This window comes from Scleropages formosus, chromosome 12, assembly GCF_900964775.1.
Source record: "Scleropages formosus chromosome 12, fSclFor1.1, whole genome shotgun sequence".
Classification (NCBI taxonomy): domain Eukaryota; kingdom Metazoa; phylum Chordata; class Actinopteri; order Osteoglossiformes; family Osteoglossidae; genus Scleropages; species Scleropages formosus.
Genome location: NC_041817.1, coordinates 17,212,497 through 17,233,166, shown reverse-complemented (window position 1 = coordinate 17,233,166; position 20,670 = coordinate 17,212,497). Strand labels below are relative to the sequence as shown.

The 20,670-nt window shown below is 42.1% G+C and overlaps 2 protein-coding genes across 2 annotated transcripts; one reads left to right on the top strand and one right to left on the bottom strand.

The window, feature by feature from the left end:
• Positions 1–1,484: 1,484 nt before the first annotated feature.
• Positions 1,485–8,465, bottom strand: LOC108920693 (tubulin alpha chain-like). Its single transcript, XM_018729639.2, has 4 exons — positions 8,088–8,465; positions 3,317–3,539; positions 3,023–3,171; positions 1,485–2,653 (listed from the first exon to the last, which is right to left on the bottom strand). Exons 1-4 carry the CDS (start codon positions 8,088–8,090, stop codon positions 1,679–1,681), a joined length of 1,350 nt encoding a protein of 449 aa, XP_018585155.1. The 5' UTR covers positions 8,091–8,465; the 3' UTR covers positions 1,485–1,678.
• A 3,981-nt stretch (positions 8,466–12,446) lies between these two features.
• atic (5-aminoimidazole-4-carboxamide ribonucleotide formyltransferase/IMP cyclohydrolase) lies at positions 12,447–20,348 on the top strand. The gene is made up of 15 exons (XM_018729589.2): positions 12,447–12,545; positions 13,305–13,431; positions 14,017–14,160; positions 14,817–14,905; positions 15,175–15,326; positions 16,527–16,683; positions 16,962–17,087; positions 17,848–17,955; positions 18,157–18,242; positions 18,421–18,510; positions 18,771–18,896; positions 19,081–19,173; positions 19,266–19,448; positions 19,567–19,722; positions 19,876–20,348. Exons 1-15 carry the CDS (start codon positions 12,527–12,529, stop codon positions 19,993–19,995), a joined length of 1,776 nt encoding a protein of 591 aa, XP_018585105.2. The 5' UTR covers positions 12,447–12,526; the 3' UTR covers positions 19,996–20,348.
• The last annotated feature ends 322 nt before the right edge of the window (positions 20,349–20,670 follow it).

Sequence of the window (20,670 nt, the reverse complement as noted above, 5' to 3'; positions counted from 1 at the left end):
ACACCCTTTTTACAGTTGAGTTGTGTACCTGACATTGCTCATTGCTGTCGTTATAACTTATGGTAATCAAATACAGTGAGTACATAAAATAAATCCACTATGGAGCCCGAAATTGTTTAAATACAGTGTATTGAAATCAGAAGTGTGGTTTTCCCTTCTTGTGGTGACCAGTTAAAGATAGGTAAGTAAATAAAGGGTTTAGACATTGTTTACAAAGGAGTTATTTTTGTTTGGTTGTAAGTTTTGCACTCACTGTATCAACATTTCCAGGTGTTGAACGTGAGAAACTCTGGGAGACATCAAAATATTCAGTAAAACGAGTGAACAACATTTTATTACATCCCTTATCACCCACATAACTTTGCCATGCTGTTGTTGGGTGTTATTGAATAATTTGTTTTTGAGAAATCATCAGGAAGCACATCTTATAGAATCTGATGATTCTTTTATTACAGGGTGATTTCTTGTTTTATTTCTGTTTTGTAAAATATAAGCCTGTGATTGATGAAGTTCACATTTCTTAGTAGACAGACAAAATATTACATGATTTAAAAGGCAGTTTATAGAATAAAATCCTTAATGTTTTAAATGTAAAAATAATGAGAATATGATCATATGCATATTCCAGCTTGATATTGGCTTTTAAAAGGCCAGTTTTGGTGTCATTAGTTGTCATAATGCAACAGCATATGAAATTAACTGACAGTATTGTATCTTCATATCCAAGATATTTCCCCTATGAACTACTCTTTCATTAAAATACTTTTAAAATGAGATTTCTCTGTAAATATATGGGGGACAACATCTATCCATTATCCTTACGCACTTGTCTAGTGTGGAGTTCCTGTGGTCCAGAGTCTATCCCGGAAGCATAGGGTGTGAGACAGAGTACACCCAGGATGGAATGGCAGTCCATCACCGTGTAAGCACACACTCGTTCATTTATACACTAAGGTAACTTTGGAGTCACCAGTTCACCTGAAAAATGTCTTTGGGCTTTAGGAGGAAACATTGTGAATGCATGCTAACTGTACAGACTGAGCCAAATTTGAAACCACAACTACATCCACAGCCTAGAAGCTTTAAGGCTCAGTTCTACCTGGTGCACTACCATACATTTTAAGGAAAAATATAAAGACTGCATATTTGTCATCACCATTAATTTTACCCTGCTCAGATATAGTCTGCATACCTCTGAAGATATATTTAGTTGTATATTAAAATGCATGTACAGTATATGCTGAAATTAAACTAGACAATATGTTGTTTTGTGTACACAATCATAGTAATCTCAGGTTTTAATGATCGACATGGGTTTACTTAACTGAAGTAGTTGTCTGGTATATTTGTGGTTTTGTGAAATTGTTATGACTAAACCCCCTCCTATTGATCTTGTGATTGAATAAAATGTAAAGTTTAACAGATACTTTTGTACATTTTCTCTCTCATAAAAATAGAATAAAAACTTCTGAAGCTCCATTATATTATTTCAACATTTTTTATTTGGTGCCTCATACTTATTGACATCATGAGCTTCACATTCATGGCACTGCGGAACATATGCTGTAAATGAGCGATATCTGGGCAGGAGCATTGCCCAGTGATTCAATATGATCTTCTGTTCCATGGTCCATTAAATTCCATCTCATTGCCATAGTGCTCTGCTCACATGAACTGCTTAGTACTCTTCTCCCTCCTCCTCTTCCTCGAAGGAGTCAATACCAACCTCTTCATAGTCCTTCTCCAGGGCTGCCATGTCTTCTCTGGCTTCAGAGAACTCTCCCTCTTCCATGCCTTCTCCCACATACCAGTGGACAAAGGCCCTCTTGGCATACATCAGGTCAAACTTGTGGTCCAGACGGGCCCAGGCTTCAGCGATGGCAGTGGTGTTGCTCAGCATGCAGACAGCCCTCTGGACTTTGGCCAGGTCTCCCCCAGGTACAACAGTGGGTGGCTGGTAGTTGATACCCACCTTGAATCCAGTTGGACACCAGTCAACAAACTGAATACTCCTCTTGGTCTTGATTGCAGCAATGGCTACATTTACATCTTTGGGTACCACATCTCCCCGGTAGAGCAGACAGCAGGCCATGTACTTGCCATGGCGAGGATCACACTTGACCATCTGATTGGCTGGTTCAAAGCATGCGTTGGTGATTTCAGCAACTGACAATTGCTCGTGATAAGCCTTTTCTGCTGAGATCACTGGAGCATAGGTTGCCAGAGGGAAGTGGATACGGGGGTAGGGCACTAAATTGGTCTGGAACTCTGTAAGATCCACATTCAGAGCTCCATCGAAGCGCAGGGATGCTGTAATGGAGGAGACTATTTGACTAATGAGCCTGTTGAGGTTAGTGTAAGATGGACGCTCGATGTCCAGGTTTCGGCGACAGATGTCGTAGATGGCCTCATTGTCCACCATGAAAGCACAGTCAGAGTGCTCCAGTGTGGTGTGGGTTGTCAGGATGGAGTTGTAGGGCTCCACCACTGCTGTAGACACCTGAGGAGCTGGATAGATTGCAAACTCCAGCTTGGACTTTTTGCCAAAATCCACTGATAGACGTTCCATCAGCAGGGAAGTGAACCCAGATCCAGTTCCTCCTCCAAAGCTATGGAACACTAGGAAACCTTGGAGGCCTGTGCACTGGTCAGCCTGTCCAGAAAGAGGACCTCATTTCACAACCAATATAGTATTTGAATAATCACCATATTCACATCTCTTAATTTCTATTTCATTGATTCTCAGAATTTCCAGAATTTTTAGCCCATTTTTTTCCTATGCTGCTTGGTAGCTTATTGTCTTTTCCACTCACCTAGCTCCTTAAGAGGGCAAGGCTGTTCCAAGCTTTAGGTGTAACATATCACACATTTATGCAAGGTAGCAAGCTTCTGTAACAGAGACTGCAACAGGAACCTTATGGCCTCCAGATTGGTCTAAAACATGCCTTTAGAAAGCGTTAAGAAAAAGCCAGTGGCCAAATTATCATTCCCTCCCACTTTGACAAAAGAATAGATTTCATACCAGCTTGCGGATCCGGTCTAGAACCGAATCAATTATCTCCTTGCCAATTGTGTAGTGGCCACGGGCGTAGTTGTTGGCAGCATCCTCCTTGCCTGAGATGAGCTGCTCTGGATGAAACAACTGGCGGTAGGTACCTGTGCGCACCTCGTCTGTGCAGAGGCATAAGAAACCTTTTATATGACAGGATACATCTCAACCTTTTTTCAGTGTATATTGCAGCCTGCAAATTCACTTGGTTCAAGGCTGTTCAGATTATCAACACTTGTGCAAAACTTTGTTGTGAATGGTGCTTACCTATAACAGTGGGCTCCAGGTCCACAAAAATGGCACGAGGAACATACTTGCCGGCACCAGTCTCACTGAAGAAGGTGGTGAAGGAATCATCATGGCCCCCCACTGGTTTCTGGCTGGGCATCTGCCCATCAGGTTGGATTCCATGCTCCAAGCAGTACAACTCCCAGCAGGTGTTTCCCATCTGGACACCAGCTTGGCCAACATGGACTGAGATACACTCTCGCTGTGGTGAATAAAACAATTTGACAAATCCTGCTCAGTAGCCACAATTTGACAGGAAACTGTCTGGGGTCTGGTCTGGGACACCAGCTTCACCCCAATACTCATGATAAAAGCACCATTAGAGACTAAATATGTATAATCACAAAAGATACTACTCTGGGGGCAACCGCTAACATAGAAGTTAGAGCTATTGCCTTGCAATCTGAAAGTCTCTGGTTCAAATCCCATTCTTGATATAGTACCTTTGAGCAATCGACTTGTTATGCCAGTAAGAATACTCTACTCTAAATAGGTCAGAAGGTAAGAGAGGAGCTATATATTTTGCTTTATAGTCTAAAGGTGCCTGGTTCAGATCTCCACTTTTGCTCTTGAACCCATGAGTAAAGTACCTCAGCAAGAATACCAGTCCATTCATTAATCACTTGTCCAATGTAGCGCTGTGGTGGTCTGAAGACTACTGTGGAAGTTTTGTGGAAGGTTGGGTACAATGTGGGCAAGAAGCCAGTCCATCACAGGGAAATCATACACATGCATTCATTCATTCTAAAGGCAATCAAGATGAGTCAACTGATGTCTTTGAACTGTGGAAAGATACTAACATGGCAGCTTTATGTGGTCCAAGCCATATTCAAACCCACAGTTGTGAGGGACCAGCACTTGAGGGACCTTCTGCACCATCGTTCTGCCCTGGTAAGAATGCCTTGCTGTATAAATTGTTAAAACACTGTAAAGTTGCATATCGAGCATTGTAAGTCACACTGAACAAAGGTATCACCTGAATAGTGGTACGTAATAGGTCATTTATTATTATTTTAGCTGACACTTCACTCCGGAACATCTTCCAACGTCAGGCATGTATGAGGTTATTTTTTTTGTACACAGCTGCATAATTTTTACTGAATCAGTTCAGGGTAAGTACCTTACTCTAGGGAGTTATACAGAAAAGGAGTAGAGGCTCAGATCTGGGTCACTGGAATGGAAGGTGACAGTCTAACTACAGATGCTCCTTGATTTACGATGGTTCAACTTACGATGGTGTGCTAGCAAAAGACACTTAGCAGAAACCACACTTTGAATTTTGATTGTTTTTCCAGACAAGGGCTATGTGGTGTGATACTCTTTCGTGATGCTGGGCAGCGACAGCGATCCTCATCTCCCAGTCTGCCACGCGGTCACTAGTGTATACAACTGATACTCTACAGTGTTGTGTGTTGCCAGTGTTTTTTTGGATACCTGCCCATATCTACGTTGTGTTTTGTGCAGCTATCATGTCTACGAAACGCCCATCTGTGTCTCCTGCTACGGGTGAGAAGAAGAGGAGGAAGACAATTACTCTTGAGGAGGAACTCCAATTAGTATGTTTATATCTATAGTATTTACTATTATATTTTAATATATTCTGTTTTTTTACTTTTTTTATTGTTTTTTGTTTAATAATTACTGCACTGTCTTGTTTTGCACACATCTCACACACATGTACTTTAGTCCTATGTAAGTAGCTTTGATTTGTTTTATGTAGCAGCATATTTCTGGAGGAACGTTGTTTCGTTTCACTGTATACTGTGTACCAGCTGTATATGTTGAAATGACAATTGACTTTGACTTTGATGAAGGTGGCAAGCCCGTAATGGCCATCGAGCGTGAACTTTCGCAATCGATGATCTCGACCATCTTAAAGGATAAGATGCGATGATGTTCGGTAGGTTAGGTGTATTAACTGCATGTTCGACTTAGGATATTTTCAACTTATGGGTTTATCGGAACATAACCCCATCGTAAGTTGGGGACCATCTATACTATACTTCCTGCAAGCCTTTAGAACCCTTTAAGAACACTTTGTTACATTACTGTAGCTTTACTGTGGTAGATGGCTATTGTAACAGTGGTGTTCAGTGTCCTCATGCAAGTTTTCTCCACAAGGGGAATATTATGTACTGACATTTGTGCTTTAATGGGTACTGCTTCTCATGGAAAATGCCATGCTGGGACATGGTCTTATTGTGAGCAGTATTTTGGGCACTGCTATTTCTTAAATGGTGGTTATGCATTAGGAATCTACAAATATAAAGGTGCTGTAACTACAGATGGTGAAATACTACAGCCTCAACCCCCACCTATGAATCCACACACATACACACAACTGATCCCAGCAGGCAGGGTGAGAAAGTGAGAAATTACACACATCGGCAGTGTCAAGTTTGTGAGAACAAGGTCGATCCACACCTCATGACAAAATCTGAAGCACTTTACCTAAAAAGCACACACAGGAGGACTGAGTAACTGCACTGGATTCATGCCTTCACGTCTAGACTCTGACACAAGAGATTTTCCTTTCTGTCCCACCTCTCCATGATCACCGCAGTGTTTTGGGACACTACAAAGACATGGCTGGAAACCTAAATGCCAGCTGAGGACTCATGTTTGGATTTCGAGAGGGTCCAAAGCTTGCAAACTGTACTGGTTTGGGGGCCTTTCGCAGGTATCCAGGCTGAATATAGAATGGTGCCTCTGCCGGAAGCCCCCCGTCCCATGAGAACTGACCCACTTCAACAGAACACCATGACCTCGAACAGGGATTGTTTTCCTTTTATCAATCGCTCAGTCCAAGGAATCAGGGCACTATATTTACCCAGCCCTACCCCTTGCAGCCTATTGGGTGAAGAGGAGGAGACATGACAGACTAGTTTGGGCATGCTGGCTGGGTCAGCACACTGCTATTTATGGCAGCACACCCCTGCCTCCCAAGATGAGAATCTTCTAGCCCCCTTGCCAAATCCTGACACAACAGAATCCATCCAAATAACAAACGGGAGTTGAAACATCAGCACAGCAGCCAGGAAGGTGACTGTGACATTCCTAACTGATTTAGAACCACAGAGTTAAAAAAACTGAAATCTCTAATGTAGTGCTAAAGATTCTGTTTCCTTGAATTCACCAACATGAAATAAGGTGAGATGGTCAGAGTAGGTTATAATCCAGAGACCAGGTCCTATCCTGCTCATATAATGTGGAGAGACTGGGGGTTTTTAAATTAAAGAGCAATACAAGGACAATTGCTAACTTCAGCAGGTAAAAACCTCACACACTGCCCCAAATTTTTGCTCCTCTTTAGGTACTTTAGGGTAAGTGCATAAAGTGATCTTCACCATTGAGTTACAGTTGAGCTAACTTTTTACATTTTTTTACTTAGCTGACACTTTTCATCAGAGCAACTTACAAGGTTAAGGTTTTTACCATTTATAAAGCTGGGTGATATTACCGAAGCAATTTAAGGTAAGTACCTTAGTCAAGGGCACTACAGCTAGAGGTGGGAAATCAAACCCGCAACCTCCGGGTCTAAAGGCAGTAGCTCTAACCACTACACTATGAGCTGCACCCTAAAAATGGAACACTTCACATATTTGCGTGTCATTTTTTAGTAGGACAGTTAAGATCGGTCGACAAAATTAGAAGATACAAAATTACAATTCATCTGATCTGTTTAGGCTGGAACCTTGAATAACCTTGAGCTTCCAGTGCCTGGTCACTGTACTTAAAAAGGGTCATCAGATTTAACTGGAGGAAGATCTAAGCACATCCGATCATTCAATTCAAAGCCATTTATTAGGTGAAGGCAACATCTAAAGTGAGCCTGTTTACTATGTAAGAAAGGCAAGTCTAAAACTTAAGTAAACAAGGGTATGAATATTGAAAACGTTCGAAAGTACAACTTTACATTTACCCTGGTAGGGGAAATGTACACAACACACACAGTCCTTGGACACCAAGGCTCAGTCAGATGATCAAAATAATGTCAACCCTCAGTTTTGGTCCAGCTTATGTTGTGTCTGCACAGCTGGAGGAAGTAGAAGAAATAAAGAGGTGCCATTTACGGCATCAATTTCTAAATAAATCTTAATATGAAAGCGGTGTTCTCTGTGTACATTTCACAGTTGCCTGACATTTTTTTGTCTGTATAATATGCAGATCCGCATGACGGGCTTCCAGTGCTCTACTTACGCAGCTAAACAGCAAAAACGGTTGAATTTCCAGTGATGCCTTTTATGAAACTTGAATAGTAAAGCTTAGACTAGGAGTAGTTAGAGCGAAAAAATGCTGCGTTGGGCGGAATTTCACATTCGCTGTAATTTATAATAATAATAATAATAATAATAATAATAATAATAATAATAATAAACACCAAGTTGTTCTGTTGACTGGGCACGGGCGGACTTGGTGACGTTGGTTGGTGATAATTTAAATTTCTGGTAAACTGAGCAGGGCCGTTTCGCGCACACAAAAAAATACGAGTAAATCAGTAATCCCCTCTCCCTCGTGCTGTTTAAACCCTTTTTTTTTAACTCTCTCTCTCTGTCCCATCTCGCGCACGGATTTTTTTTTCAGAAAAGGCTCCTTGACAAAGTTTAGACTTAAAATCTAACGAAGAAGAAGAGCCTAAATCTATTAGCACTCGTAGATCCGAAACAGTTCACGTTTCGACCGGGCGGGACGCGATTATTTGACTCGAGTCGAGGTGTAAACTTTTAGTAGTAACAGTGCTTTTACTCACCATGATGACGATTTTCACTATGATCGCTCGCGCTGCCCTTTAAAGTGAACAGGAGGAGGAGGAGGTCGTGCCGATGACTCTCACGACGCACCTTCAATGGGGGTCTCCGTGAGCAAAACGCGCCTCTCCGCACGCACACGCTGGACCTTTATAGGGCGAAGCGGGAGGAAGAGGAGACGCGGGACGGGAGCGGAGACGAGAGGAGGAGGAGGAGGAGGAGCCGCCGGCCGGGCGGTCGCCGACACCTGGAAACACAGACACAGCGCTGCGCAGGAGCTGTTCCGAGCAAAAAAGTGGACTGGTCCTTGACTGTCAGCCTCCGACTGATTTCAGGAACGTTCTCTCTCTGCCTCCCTCTATTTCATTAGGTAGAGATGATGGTTTGCGCTGCACTGCGCCACCAATGCGGTCCGAAAAGGTGCGGGCTGTTTTTCCCCGTAAGAAGTGCGTAAGTCAGATACTCGAGTCGCGCTGAAAAAACGGATGAAATATTACGTTTTTGCTCCTACTAATGCAGACTTCGTTTGTTCTAAAACCAGGCATGTTAGTCACATATAACTGTAGAAAACATACGCGTTTGTTCAAGGTTATGCTAGGACTTTTCATTCATTGCTGCTGGTGAGTGATTAGAGTACATTTATTTATTTAGCAGACACTTTTCTCCAAAGCGACTTCCAATCAACTCTAACTAAGTAGTGTTACCAGCCCACACACCTTATTCACTAAGGTGACTTACACTGCTAGATACACTACTTACACTGGGTCACTCATCCATACATGAGTGGAACACACACACACTCTCTCTGTCACTCACACACTATGGGCGAACCTGAACAGCATGTCTTTGGACTGTGGGAGGAAACCAGAGCACCCAGAGGAAACCCACGCAGACATGGGGAGAACATGCAAACGCCACACAGACCGAGTAATGATCAAATTCACGTCCTCTCGCACCACCCAGGCGCTGTTAGACAGCAGTTACCATTGTGCCACCCCAGAGTGATTTGTCTGAAATACTGCCTTTATACGCATGTTCTGTTTTATGACTTCATTGTAGAGGCCAGGATATTTTTCACATCTCTGATGTGATGGCACTGTCTTTCTTTTAATAATTCAGTGTTTTTGCTCAGAAAATACATTTTCAACAAAACATGCTGTAATTCTGACATGCGGCATATTTCGATCCTGTTTTGAAAAAATAAACTCTGATGAGGTGGTGAACATTGTTGAATTGCTCATCTATAAAATTACAAGACATTAAGAAAGTCTGGCTGCCTTTTGTCTTGAGCAGAGTTTATTTTTTGTTACTGGCCTAGGGTTTTTCCTGGGTTATTCTAAGGGGGTTTCGGTAAGCATTAACAATGTCCCTTGGGATCAGCGAAACCATGTGACAGCAGGCTTCAATGAGACGGTTATGTTGTCTGACTGGTGGCCATGTCATTCGGCACTGTGACTACACCACAAATTGCTTGTGGAGGCATGAACACCCTTGGGCACAGTCTGATCTACACAGAAGCAGGATGTTTGCGCAGTAACAGGATGCAGGGCCAACATCTCCCACTACCACCCCCACACTGCAGACACCTCGGTAAGCTGCACCTCGTGTTCACCGTCTGCTTATATGACCAGAATGAACTGGTGTCCCATACTGAGTGGACCTTAAGTTCCTGGAAGATCACTTTATCACATCAGTGGTCAGTTACTGTGACCACTGTTATGTACAGACATACTGAAAATGGCTCTAAAAATTAAGTAGACTACCATTTCACACCCTTTTGCTCTTATAGTGGGTGGCACTGGTGCCTCTTAGTTCTTCAGCTGTGGGTTCAAGCCTGGCTCATTCTGTGTGAGGTTTGCGTACTCTCCCTGTATTCATGTGGATTTTCTCTAGTTTCCTCCAAAAATGTGAACAAGGTGCACATCTTTCCTCCAAAAGAACTGATATTCAATCACAAAGCAGCAAGGTGATTAAGCTGTTTTTATTTAACATATTTTTATATGCAGTTATAGCATAAAATCTGTTTCGCTGGGATATTCTAGAGTGCCAGACATAACTATTCTTTTTAAAAAAAAAACTCTAGAGCTGCTAAAATGTAGGAGAAAGAACTTGCTGTGTGTTTTTGCTCGTCATCGTTCGGCTACGGTCATACCCTTAGTGCCCAGAAGGTGGCAGAGTGGTTCACCAACGGAAGGCCCAGCCACAATGTATGGAACACACAAGTGTCGCGCACTTCCACACGGGCCTGAGAAACGTCCACGTTGCCTTCCTTTCCTCTGATTTCTCCTTTACTTTTAAGCATGTTTTGCTTGGATTCACAAGTGTGAGAAAGATGACAGTAGGTACCATACAATTAACCTTTTTTTTTAAACAAGCAAAATAGTGTACAGTATACATAAATGTACATTTAATAACTCAAAGCATTTCTTCCCCCATATATAAAAATATTCTACTTTCGAAAAACCCCACTGAGAACTGCACTTCTACTGATGTCTTACTGTCTTGATGACTTTTCTGTATGTTTCTATTTTTATTTTTTTAATTATATATTTTTTCATATTTTTATATTTTACATTTCTTATTTATTTATTTATAAATGTTATATTCTGTTTATATTCCCTCTGGCATTGTTGTCTGTTGTAATATTTCAGTGTGGTTCCTTGTTTTCTTTATGATCCTAACTTCACTAATTGCTGCTTTATGTCGATTGTTTGTTAAAAAAAATCTTGTCCTTCCAATTATCTGTAAAACAAAAAGAGCACAAACTGCAATTTCATCATCATCTCTTTCAAGAATTTTGCCATTCATTTCACAAGATGTTGCATTTTTTGACTAAGTGGAGATCCCTGTGCTACATTGATTACCAATACAGGTTTAAACTGTAACGAGGACAGGGTTATACGCAGGTACTGGAAGGTCCCAATGGCGAGAGAGCCACGCTGCACCGTAGTTTAACATGACCAATACTTTCCTCAGTGGCTCAATAAATCTTTATTTTATTGTTATTTTTCCACAGACAATAATTTAACATTTCATAGCTTTTGTCAGAAAGTGTCTACGGCATCCCATATTTTACATACAGCACTTGTGAGCAGTCTGGGGCTTATAAAATTCCAACTGCAGGCCAAGGAAACTTTCACATTTCATGTTTTGTGGACATGTTATTGTGCAGCCATTATATTTGTACATTTAGAATTAACAGCAACATGATGCCACGTTCAGTATGAACCAAAGAGAAATTGCACTTTTAAAAATATTACGGCACTCGCTGGTTTAATGCAACTATTGTAAACGTCAGTTTTTGACTAGTCACAATTACACCAATTCATGCAAAATTGCAACGACATATCGCTAATCAAAATTTGACTGGTATTAATTAAAATGCTATTATTTTGTTCTGATTTGCTGAAACTAATGTCCTACAAAAAAATAGAAATATATCTGTAAATATATTTGACCTGTCAAAACACCTGCAGACTAATTTAGATTGGTTGTAATTTCATTTCAAGCTGTGTATAAATGCTTGAATACACACACCCACACAAGTATACTGTATACATGTATATCGTACATACTACATATAAGTATACTATATACATATTCACTTGTCATGAAGTTTATACAAGTGTATATCTTTTTCACGTGTGTTTGTGTTGTTTACGTTTATTCATTTAGCAAACACTTTTCTCCAAAGCGACTTCCAATGAACTCTACGTAGTGTTATCGGCCCACACTTTATTCACCACGGTGACTTACACTGCTAGATACACTACTTACAACGACTCACTCACCCATACAGCAGTGAAACACACTCTCTCTGTCACCGACACACACGCACTGTGGATGATTTTAGTCACCAATCCACCTGAACAGCAATCACAATCTTTAGAGTGTGGGAGGAAACCAGAGCAAAGGAAACCCATGCAGACATGGGGAGAACATGCAAATTCCACACAGACTGAGGTGAGATTATGTTTTATTACAACATCTTATGTTATAATATGTACTCTGATGTTGTTCTTTTCGTTTTTTTGATATGATTGTGGAATGATATATGTTGGTACTCTTGTTTTGTATCGAGTCATTGACATTTTGTTACGGTTTATTGCTCAAATTCTAAGAAAAAGCTTGCACAAACGGTAATAAATTAAGTTTTACCCTGCGATCAATGGTAACGGTACCTCAGTTTAAATTGGTCAAAATGAAATGAATCACGTCTGGAATATTCAAATAAAACTGCACACAACCGAACTACATTTCCGATAAGTCGAAACGTTATCAAACGCATCCAAAAAAATCTTCAAAAAGGTAAGGCCGAGTCTCTGTTTCCCGGCATGCACTTCTTCCTTCCGACTCGCGCGCGCACGTGGCGCAGTTGAAATACAGCGCGGACGCGCACGTTTGCGCAGCTTCCCGTGCGAAAGAGCGCTCGCGCAGCATCATGGCCTCCGCTGAAATAGGTATTTCACACTGTCGCTTTCTCGGTTAATACGTTAATTTTTTTTCCGAAGAGTGCAATGAACGATAGGTGTCTCTGGGGAATGCACGTCAGCTGTATTTTCTGTGGAAGTTCGGCAAGAACTTGGTTAATTACGTTTGTTTAGGGCCAACAACATGTACTGAGGTAAAACTAAGTTCTGATACCTTCACTAACTTATTGTGTAGACAGTGCTATAATATACTAACTGGTGGGGTATTGAAGAGTTAGCACGGGGACATTTCTGAAGTAAGTGCACTTGGCAGTAGACTTTGCCGACGTGTGCAGCGCAGTCCCTGCTGTCCTCCGCCGCCTGAGCTCGGTCAGCTTCGCCTTCGAGTAGAAAAGTTGCGCAGCTGTGGAGCAACTGTGATGTTCTGGGTCGCACTGATTGAGTGGTAAAGCGGTAGAACCTGTGTGTGTGTGTTCGTTCCTGTTCTGGCTCAGGGCGCTTTCGTGTCATTCAATGTCCTCTTATTCATTTGGGTGATAGTGGGCAGCTGGTAGTGTAGTAGTGGTTAGAGCTGTTGCCTTTGGACCCAAACATCACAGGTTTGAATCCGTTCTCTACCTGTAGCCAAGTTGAGAAAGGTGCTTACCCTGAAATTGCTCCGGGGGGGGGGGGGACTTTCCAGCTGTACAAATGGGCAAGTAATTGTATGTGGGTTAATATTGTAAGGTGCTTTAGAGAAAAATGATTAAATGTAAATGTCCTTTGTCCTCTTTTCTGTTCCTGCTCCAGCCTTGCTGAGCGTGTCCGATAAGACCGGACTTGTGGACTTTGCCAAACGCCTAGTGTCCGTTGGACTGTCCTTGGTGGCCTCAGGTGGCACAGCCAAAACCCTCCGTGATGCGGGCCTGGTGGTCAGGTAAGTGCCTCCTGTCTCTCCCCTTAAGTGTGTTCTGTCATCTAGTACTGTATACCTAAAATATCCAGTGCAGGTCTGAACTTGGTGCCTTTTCATCTGAAAGAAGAACCTCATGAAAGTTTGCAGCTTTTCCTGTAAAAATGTCCATCAGTTTGAAGAAAATGTTCCCCTCAGTTATTGCACTGAAACTTTATTCTTTGTATGTGACAGTTGATATTTTTGTTTTTAACTTTTTAGACATTGTGTTCATGAATCCTCTCTGGGGTTCTGTGAATGGGCCTCGGGGTTGGTGAAGTGCAGGCTTGTTTTGAGAACACTAAAGTGTTAATGTTACAAATATTAAAATGGTATTACTGTCTATCGCATTCTGTTTTACTCAAGTTTTAGTGTAATATTTCTTGTGACTTTGGGGGGTTTTTTTTTTTTTTTTTCTTCTCTTCCCCCCTTCCCCTAGGGGATGAACTGTTCCCCTATTTTCCCACTGTGGTTGACATAGGTTTATCAGGTTACCTGTTGGCAGAAGTCTGGAAATGAAACATACTGGTCCTGTATATGCAACACAACCATGCACCCTTGTTTCCACAGAGATGTGTCTGAGCTTACTGGCTTTCCAGAGATGCTTGGGGGCAGGGTGAAAACACTACACCCTGCAGTCCATGGGGGCATCCTGGCTCGCCATGTCCCATCTGATAAAGCTGACATGGAGAAGCTTGGCTTCAATCTGGTGAGGTAAAGTGTCAAGACAGCCCTACAGCTGGCTGGCTTTTCTGCTCTGTCACTTACATCTTCCATGTCTTCGTGGAGATCCTCAATAAGCCACTAATAGAATGAGTTGATCTGAAACCATGTGATGTCTGAAAAATGCATCCTGTGTCCTGTAATGTTAACCCCAAGATCAGTGGGAGGTGGCTCATGATGCATGCTTGATTTGATTTCTGGGTAGTTCAAGCAGTGTCACTGTTGCTTTGTCTATAAACATCACATGCTCCAGCCTCTGTGGGATTGACTGGAGGCTGTGGAGTATGAAGATTTTTAGGGTGGCCATACTTAAATGGGATCTGCGTGATCAGCCTACATTTTACACATATCTGGAGCCTGCTCTTGGCACATTTTCAGAACATGGTCACTGGTGAGACTGTGTGGAAGTGTATGTTTCCAACCCCTTGTTTTGGGGAGGAGCAAAGTTTTTTTTTTTTTTTTTTTTTTTTTTTTTTTTTTTTTTTTTTTTTTTTTTTCTCTCTCCTCTCTCTCTCCCCCCCTCCCCCCTTCTTCTCCGTGTGTGTGTGCGTGCTGCTTTTATGACTTGTGGCAGTGTTTTTACTTTCAAGGTTTGTGTTGCCTTCTGTGGTGAGGAACCTGATTATCACTCTGCTCTCTTTGGCCAGGGTGGTGGTGTGTAACCTGTACCCCTTTGTGAAAACTGTTTCTTCTCCTGGTGTAATGGTTGAGGATGCTGTAGAACAGATTGACATTGGTGAGTCATTTGAGACCTTTGACATTCCTTGTACCCCCAACATCCAGACCAAATGTGCTTCAAGGGGCAGTTTGTTTTACTGCCTGAAAATTGGTGGCTCAAAACTTAAAAGTGGTCTTGCTTTTGTACCTTCAAATGAAGAAACTTTATACAAAGCCATAGAGAATTATCAATGTCTTTAACATCAGTACACTTATTATCCAACTCTTCCCATAAAATAGCACAGTTCTACTCTAGTATGAGCTTTGATCTAATATCTGTTTGCTCAGGTGGAGTGACACTGCTGCGGGCAGCAGCTAAGAACCATGCCCGCGTGACCATCCTGTGTGACCCTGCTGACTATGAAATGGTTGCTGCTGAGCTGGAGGGCTCTGAAGGCAGAGACACTACTCTGGAGACTCGGAAAACTCTGGCGCTGAAGGTGACAATGACCACTGCAGTGCTTCTTTATGAATGTGGTCCTTTTAGGTTACCTCTTTAAACCATGAGAGGATGCTTGTATAACAGTGACAACTTGTGTAACCCTAAATGTTTGCCCTTCAGTGTAACCATGTCAAATACACTTGCCATCAGATCAAGGCCTTGAATCTCCAACCTTTACTCAGTGGTGTCAGTGGGTAATAGGTGTTATATATTCATATGCATTAAAACAGTGAAGGATTTTAAATCTGAATATCAGCTGAGAAATGTTCAGAATGCATTATGTTCATGTGATTCAGAATTTCAGTGTAAATGCTTTCCAGCATTTGCAATTTTTCTTCATTAAGGACTTGTTCAGATTTGTGTAAGCAATTCCTTAAATGCAGATGTGTACTCTCTCCTTTAGATTAGGGCATGTCCTTGGCTTTTTTTATATGTGGTTAAAAGCTCAAATTGGATTTGTTGATTTGATGTATGGATGAGTAACTTATTGCAAGTAGTGTGTATATACCAGTATAAGTCACTTTGAGTGAAATAAGGTGTGGGTTGATAACATGATAGTGTTCATTGGAAGTCAATTTGGAGAAAAGCATTTGCTAAATGAAGTAATGGAAGCATAATGATTTGACCCCCATGGAGTACAGATGATGTGCATTATTGATAAAACTGGATTTGGTTTGTATACTTGCTGTATCTAACAGTACAGGGTCCGGTGTGGAGATCATCAGTGTTTTTTTTTTTTTTTTTTTTTTTTTTGTGGGTTGAGATGGGCCGTTCTTTGCATTGGCCTATTACTCTTTGACTTGCTTTTGCATTTACTCTTAGCAGATTGTATTCTACAATGCAGCCTACAATTCAACAAAATATACATTTTGCAAAGAGCTTTAGCTACAGACACATGACTATCAAAGCCTAGTTAGTCTGATACTGCAGTTTTTGCTGGTGTGCACTGATACCAATCAATTTGAGCTTGGCAAGACCTCAGACAGGTAATGGCTTTAAGGATCCATTCACACCTAAGTTGTTACGCATGATGTCAGCAAGGTAATGTTTACCTTTCTTAGCTAGAAGCATTTACAAAAAAATGATTGTATGCAGCATTTGAAGTTGCACACACAAGAAAACAGGGAGTGAACCAGTCTTGCCTCTTGTTGAGAGTTTAATATTCCATCTTGTAGCAGTTTTTGCTTCCCTCCCACAGGCCTTCACTCACACTGCCCAGTACGATGAGGCCATCTCAGACTACTTTCGCAGAGAGTACAGTGCTGGCATCTCTCAGCTCTCCTTGCGCTACGGCATGAATCCTCATCAAACACCTGCACAGCTCTATACCCTGCGCCCTGCTCTCCCACTCAAAGGTACATAAATCTGCCTGTCCAATGAGGTTACTCATAATCTGCTTGATGGAAAGTTTATAAAAGCATGTTTACCTAATTCTGTCCACTTAAATCCAAAATTATTTGTATAATTGCAAGTCATTGTCAACTCATTTATATTGCCTGATATGCTTAGTAAGTTACTTTGTTTGCTGATATAGCAGAACCTCTAGGTTTTGACCTTTTTATTACTAAAATTGTTTTAATGCAACTGAGCAGTTCCTGCTCTTTGCCTTGTACCTTTCTTCACCACCTGCCAGTGGTGAATGGCTCCCCTGGATTCATCAACCTGTGTGATGCTCTGAATGGCTGGCAGCTGGTGCGGGAACTGAAGCAGGCCTTGGGCCTCCCTGCTGCCACTTCCTTCAAGCATGTGAGCCCTGCAGGTATTCCCAGGACACACTTCTTATATTCCCTTGGGTTTCCATTATTGTGGATGAACTAATTGACCCATTTCTTTCTTATTCAATTGCATCAGAATTATAAATTTGGCTTCTTCTCAGTACTTAACATTACTTCATGTTCAAACTTTTTCCAGTTAATCCAGTGATTTATGGGTAGTGTAATGCTTAGAGCTGTTGCCTTTGGACCCAGATGTTGCAGGTTGAACTCCCACCTCCAGCTATAGTACCCATGAGCAAGGTACTTATCCTAAATTGCTCCAGTAAAATTACCAGCTGTATAAACAGGTAAATAATTAAGAAGCTTAATAGTGTAAGTCATTTCAGAGAAAAGTGTCAGCTAAATGAATAAATGTAAATGGATGCTACAGTGGGGGGTGCAGCGGTGCAGTGGGTTGGACCACAGTCCTGCTCTCCGGTGGGTCTGGGGTTCGAGTCCCGCTTGGGGTGCCTTGCGACAGACTGGCGTCCCGTCCTGGGTGTGTCCCCTCCCCCTCTGGCCTTATGCCCTGTGTTACTGGGTAGGCTCTGGTTCCCCGTGACCCCGTATGGGACAAGCGGTTCTGAAAAGGTGTGTGTGTGTGTGTGTGTGTGTGTGTGTGTGTGTATGCTACAGTAATCCAGCAGGTGGCACTACTACTAAAATGAAATTCTAATGTGTTAGCTTTAAAAATAGTTGAATAGACTCCTTGGTTTCAAGATTATATACATTTTTTCCAGGGGTTTTATATGTAGTTTCTCTTAGGTGCTGCTGTTGGTGTTCTGCTCAGTGAGGAGGCAGCTGCAGTCTGCATGGTTAAAGACCTGCTCCCAGATCTCAGTCCACTGGCCTCTGCTTATGCCAGAGCCAGAGGTAATGTCCCATTCTCCAGGGCTGTGATGTACAGGCCACCTGTTCTTCAGTTGCAGAATCTGTGTCTCACCTGCAGATCTAGTGGGGTACTCGGTCCTCTTCTAAGGTGGGAATGACTTGGCTGTGTGTGTATTTCATTAAATTGTCTCAAGGCTTACCGGGCTACAGAAATATACCCTCATTTTCCCCTTCTTACCCCAGGATCTGATAGGATGTCCTCCTTCGGAGACTTTATTGCTCTCTCTGACATCTGTGATGTACCAACTGCCAAGATAATCTCCCGAGAGGCAAGTTTCAACTGTAGTTCTATGTCTGCTAAATTGAGACCTGTTGGCTCTGTTTGTAGAGAATTAGATTGAATAATCAAAACTAGTAGCATGGTACCAAACAAATTTCATACATGTCCAGTTTCTTGCACATTGAAAAGCCAGTAGAGTTGATTATTAATTTTTCTTTGACTTATAGGTATCGGATGGAATCATTGCTCCTGGTTATGAACCAGAAGCCCTGAAAATTCTTTCTAAGAAGAAGAATGGAAATTATTGTGTGCTTCAGGTGACTCTTTGGAGGCTTACCACTGTTGTTGCTCTTCAGATATCAGTGTGGTTCAGTGTTTGGAAAGACTGTGTTGATGAGCAAAACTAGTCAATAGGTCACTGCTCATTCCAGTTTACTATCTGGTACTGATAGCACTGTATGTTTGACCTTGTACGATGAGGAATTGTACAGACGTAAGCAGAATTGGTAAATGCTTTTTGTGCTGTACACTTTCGTGGGTGTAGTGGAGGAATTCTATCTCTCGCACATCTTTTCAGATGGACCCAGAGTACGAACCTGATGAGAATGAGGTGCGCATGCTCTTCGGGCTGTATCTGAAACAGAAGAGAAACGCAGCCACCATTGACAGCTCCCTCTTCAGCAATGTGGTCTCTAAGGGGGAGGTTGGTCAGCAGCCAGTTTGTTTTCACATGGTTTTAACAATGCATGTATTACTGCATTTTATTTACTGTGATTCATTTTGAGTGTATGTCCATGTCTTCATGATTAATGTTGGTCCATCTGATGTAAAATAGTAATGGAATAAGCTGTAAAGTTGAAAATATGCTCATCCTTTATGTATTCTAGCTGGCTGATAATGCTGTGCGAGACCTGATTGTGGCCACTGTGGCGGTAAAATACACTCAGTCAAACTCTGTGTGCTATGCCAAGGATGGCCAGGTAACTTCAAATGGTGATCCAAACTGAAATCACTTATCTAGAGAGACAACCATACAGGGCAAATTTATTCTCTGCTGTCACCTTTTTTTAAGGTGATTGGTATTGGGGCAGGACAACAATCGCGAATCCACTGCACCAGACTGGCAGGAGACAAAGCTAATAATTGGTGGCTTAGACACCACCCTAAAGTCCTTTCCATGAAGTTCAAAACTGGTGTGAAGAGGGCAGAAATGGCCAATGCCATTGACCAGTATGTGAGTGGGACAGTTGGAGAGGTAAGGTTCAGTCACCCACAGCCAATTCAGAAATGCTTGAGTATTCCCACTGTTCACTATCTTTAAACTTCATGATTATTCCCCCCTCCCCCCTTTTTGATTTTTGTGACTCCCTTAGGGACCAGACTTAGCTGTATGGAAGGGTCTTTTTGAGGAAGTTCCTGAGCACCTCTCTGACACAGAATGCAAGAACTGGATCAGCACCCTGCAGGCTGTGGCCCTCAGCTCTGATGCCTTCTTCCCTTTCCGAGACAATGTAGATCGGGCAAAGCAGGTACAGCTATCATCTTTGCCAGACAACAGCAGAACTGTACACCTTCCTAGGACATGTAACAGTAGTGTGCAGGACCAGTTATGAAAGTAGGTGGCTCTGTCTGTTGGGGGCAATTCTTGCATAACAGTTCCTGTTACTGCCTTGTGCCCACAGAGTGGAGTTCAGTACATTGCGGCGCCTGCTGGCTCCACAGCGGATCAGGTGGTCATCGATGCCTGCAATGAGCTGGGCATCACCTTGGTGCATACCAACCTTCGCCTCTTCCACCACTGAGGGCCTCACACTCAGCACACTGGTGGCTTTGCATACTAGAAAAGCTGAGGGTCCAACATGTTGAAATCACTGTGTGCAGCACCTTGTTGCTGCTGTTATTCTATCACTACATTCCTTGGCATGTGTGTGCTATTTCATTCCCTTTGTACATGCACCAATTTGGTTACGAACACTTTGAAATAAACATGGTTATAACCCATTTATGGAAGGAATGTAGACTTTCTACAAACTACAGGTGTTTTGTAGCTGTGCTGAAAATTATGCTGCTTAGGAAATTGAACTTGACTACTTACTAAGGCTGTTGATTAAATATGCATAATTGCAAATTGATTTACTGTAGTAGTCTTTTGAGCTTATAGGTTGTGTTCTTAAATACCTAGTTGGACAAATACTGTATGTGGTGATAACATTACAAAGTTTTTATAAACACACCTCTGGTCAAAAACCGGTGTAGGATTGGGGAAAGATTGGATTTCGTCATTGCTGCTCAGTCCTGTTTTGATGCTCCATGTCTAAACTGCTTTTTGGTCTGCGTGAGCTCTTGACTAAGGCTTAAATAGGAGTCTAAGTTAAGAATTATCCTCAATCTATATTCCTCTGAATGGATTGCGAGTACTTTTGGACTTAGCCTTGTAGAACAAAGCACAGTGGTGCAGCAGGTAGCACTGGTGCCTG

Excerpts from the sequence above, each read along its gene's own strand:
- LOC108920693 (XM_018729639.2), bottom strand. Across the intron at positions 3,172-3,316 it reads CCTGGAGCCCACTGTTATAG|ACGAGGTGCGCACAGGTACC; the intron begins GTAAGCACCATT and ends GCCTCTGCACAG. Across the intron at positions 2,654-3,022 it reads TAGACCGGATCCGCAAGCTG|GCTGACCAGTGCACAGGCCT; the intron begins GTATGAAATCTA and ends CTTTCTGGACAG.
- atic (XM_018729589.2), top strand. Across the intron at positions 13,432-14,016 it reads GATGCGGGCCTGGTGGTCAG|AGATGTGTCTGAGCTTACTG; the intron begins GTAAGTGCCTCC and ends TTGTTTCCACAG. Across the intron at positions 19,174-19,265 it reads GCTATGCCAAGGATGGCCAG|GTGATTGGTATTGGGGCAGG; the intron begins GTAACTTCAAAT and ends CCTTTTTTTAAG.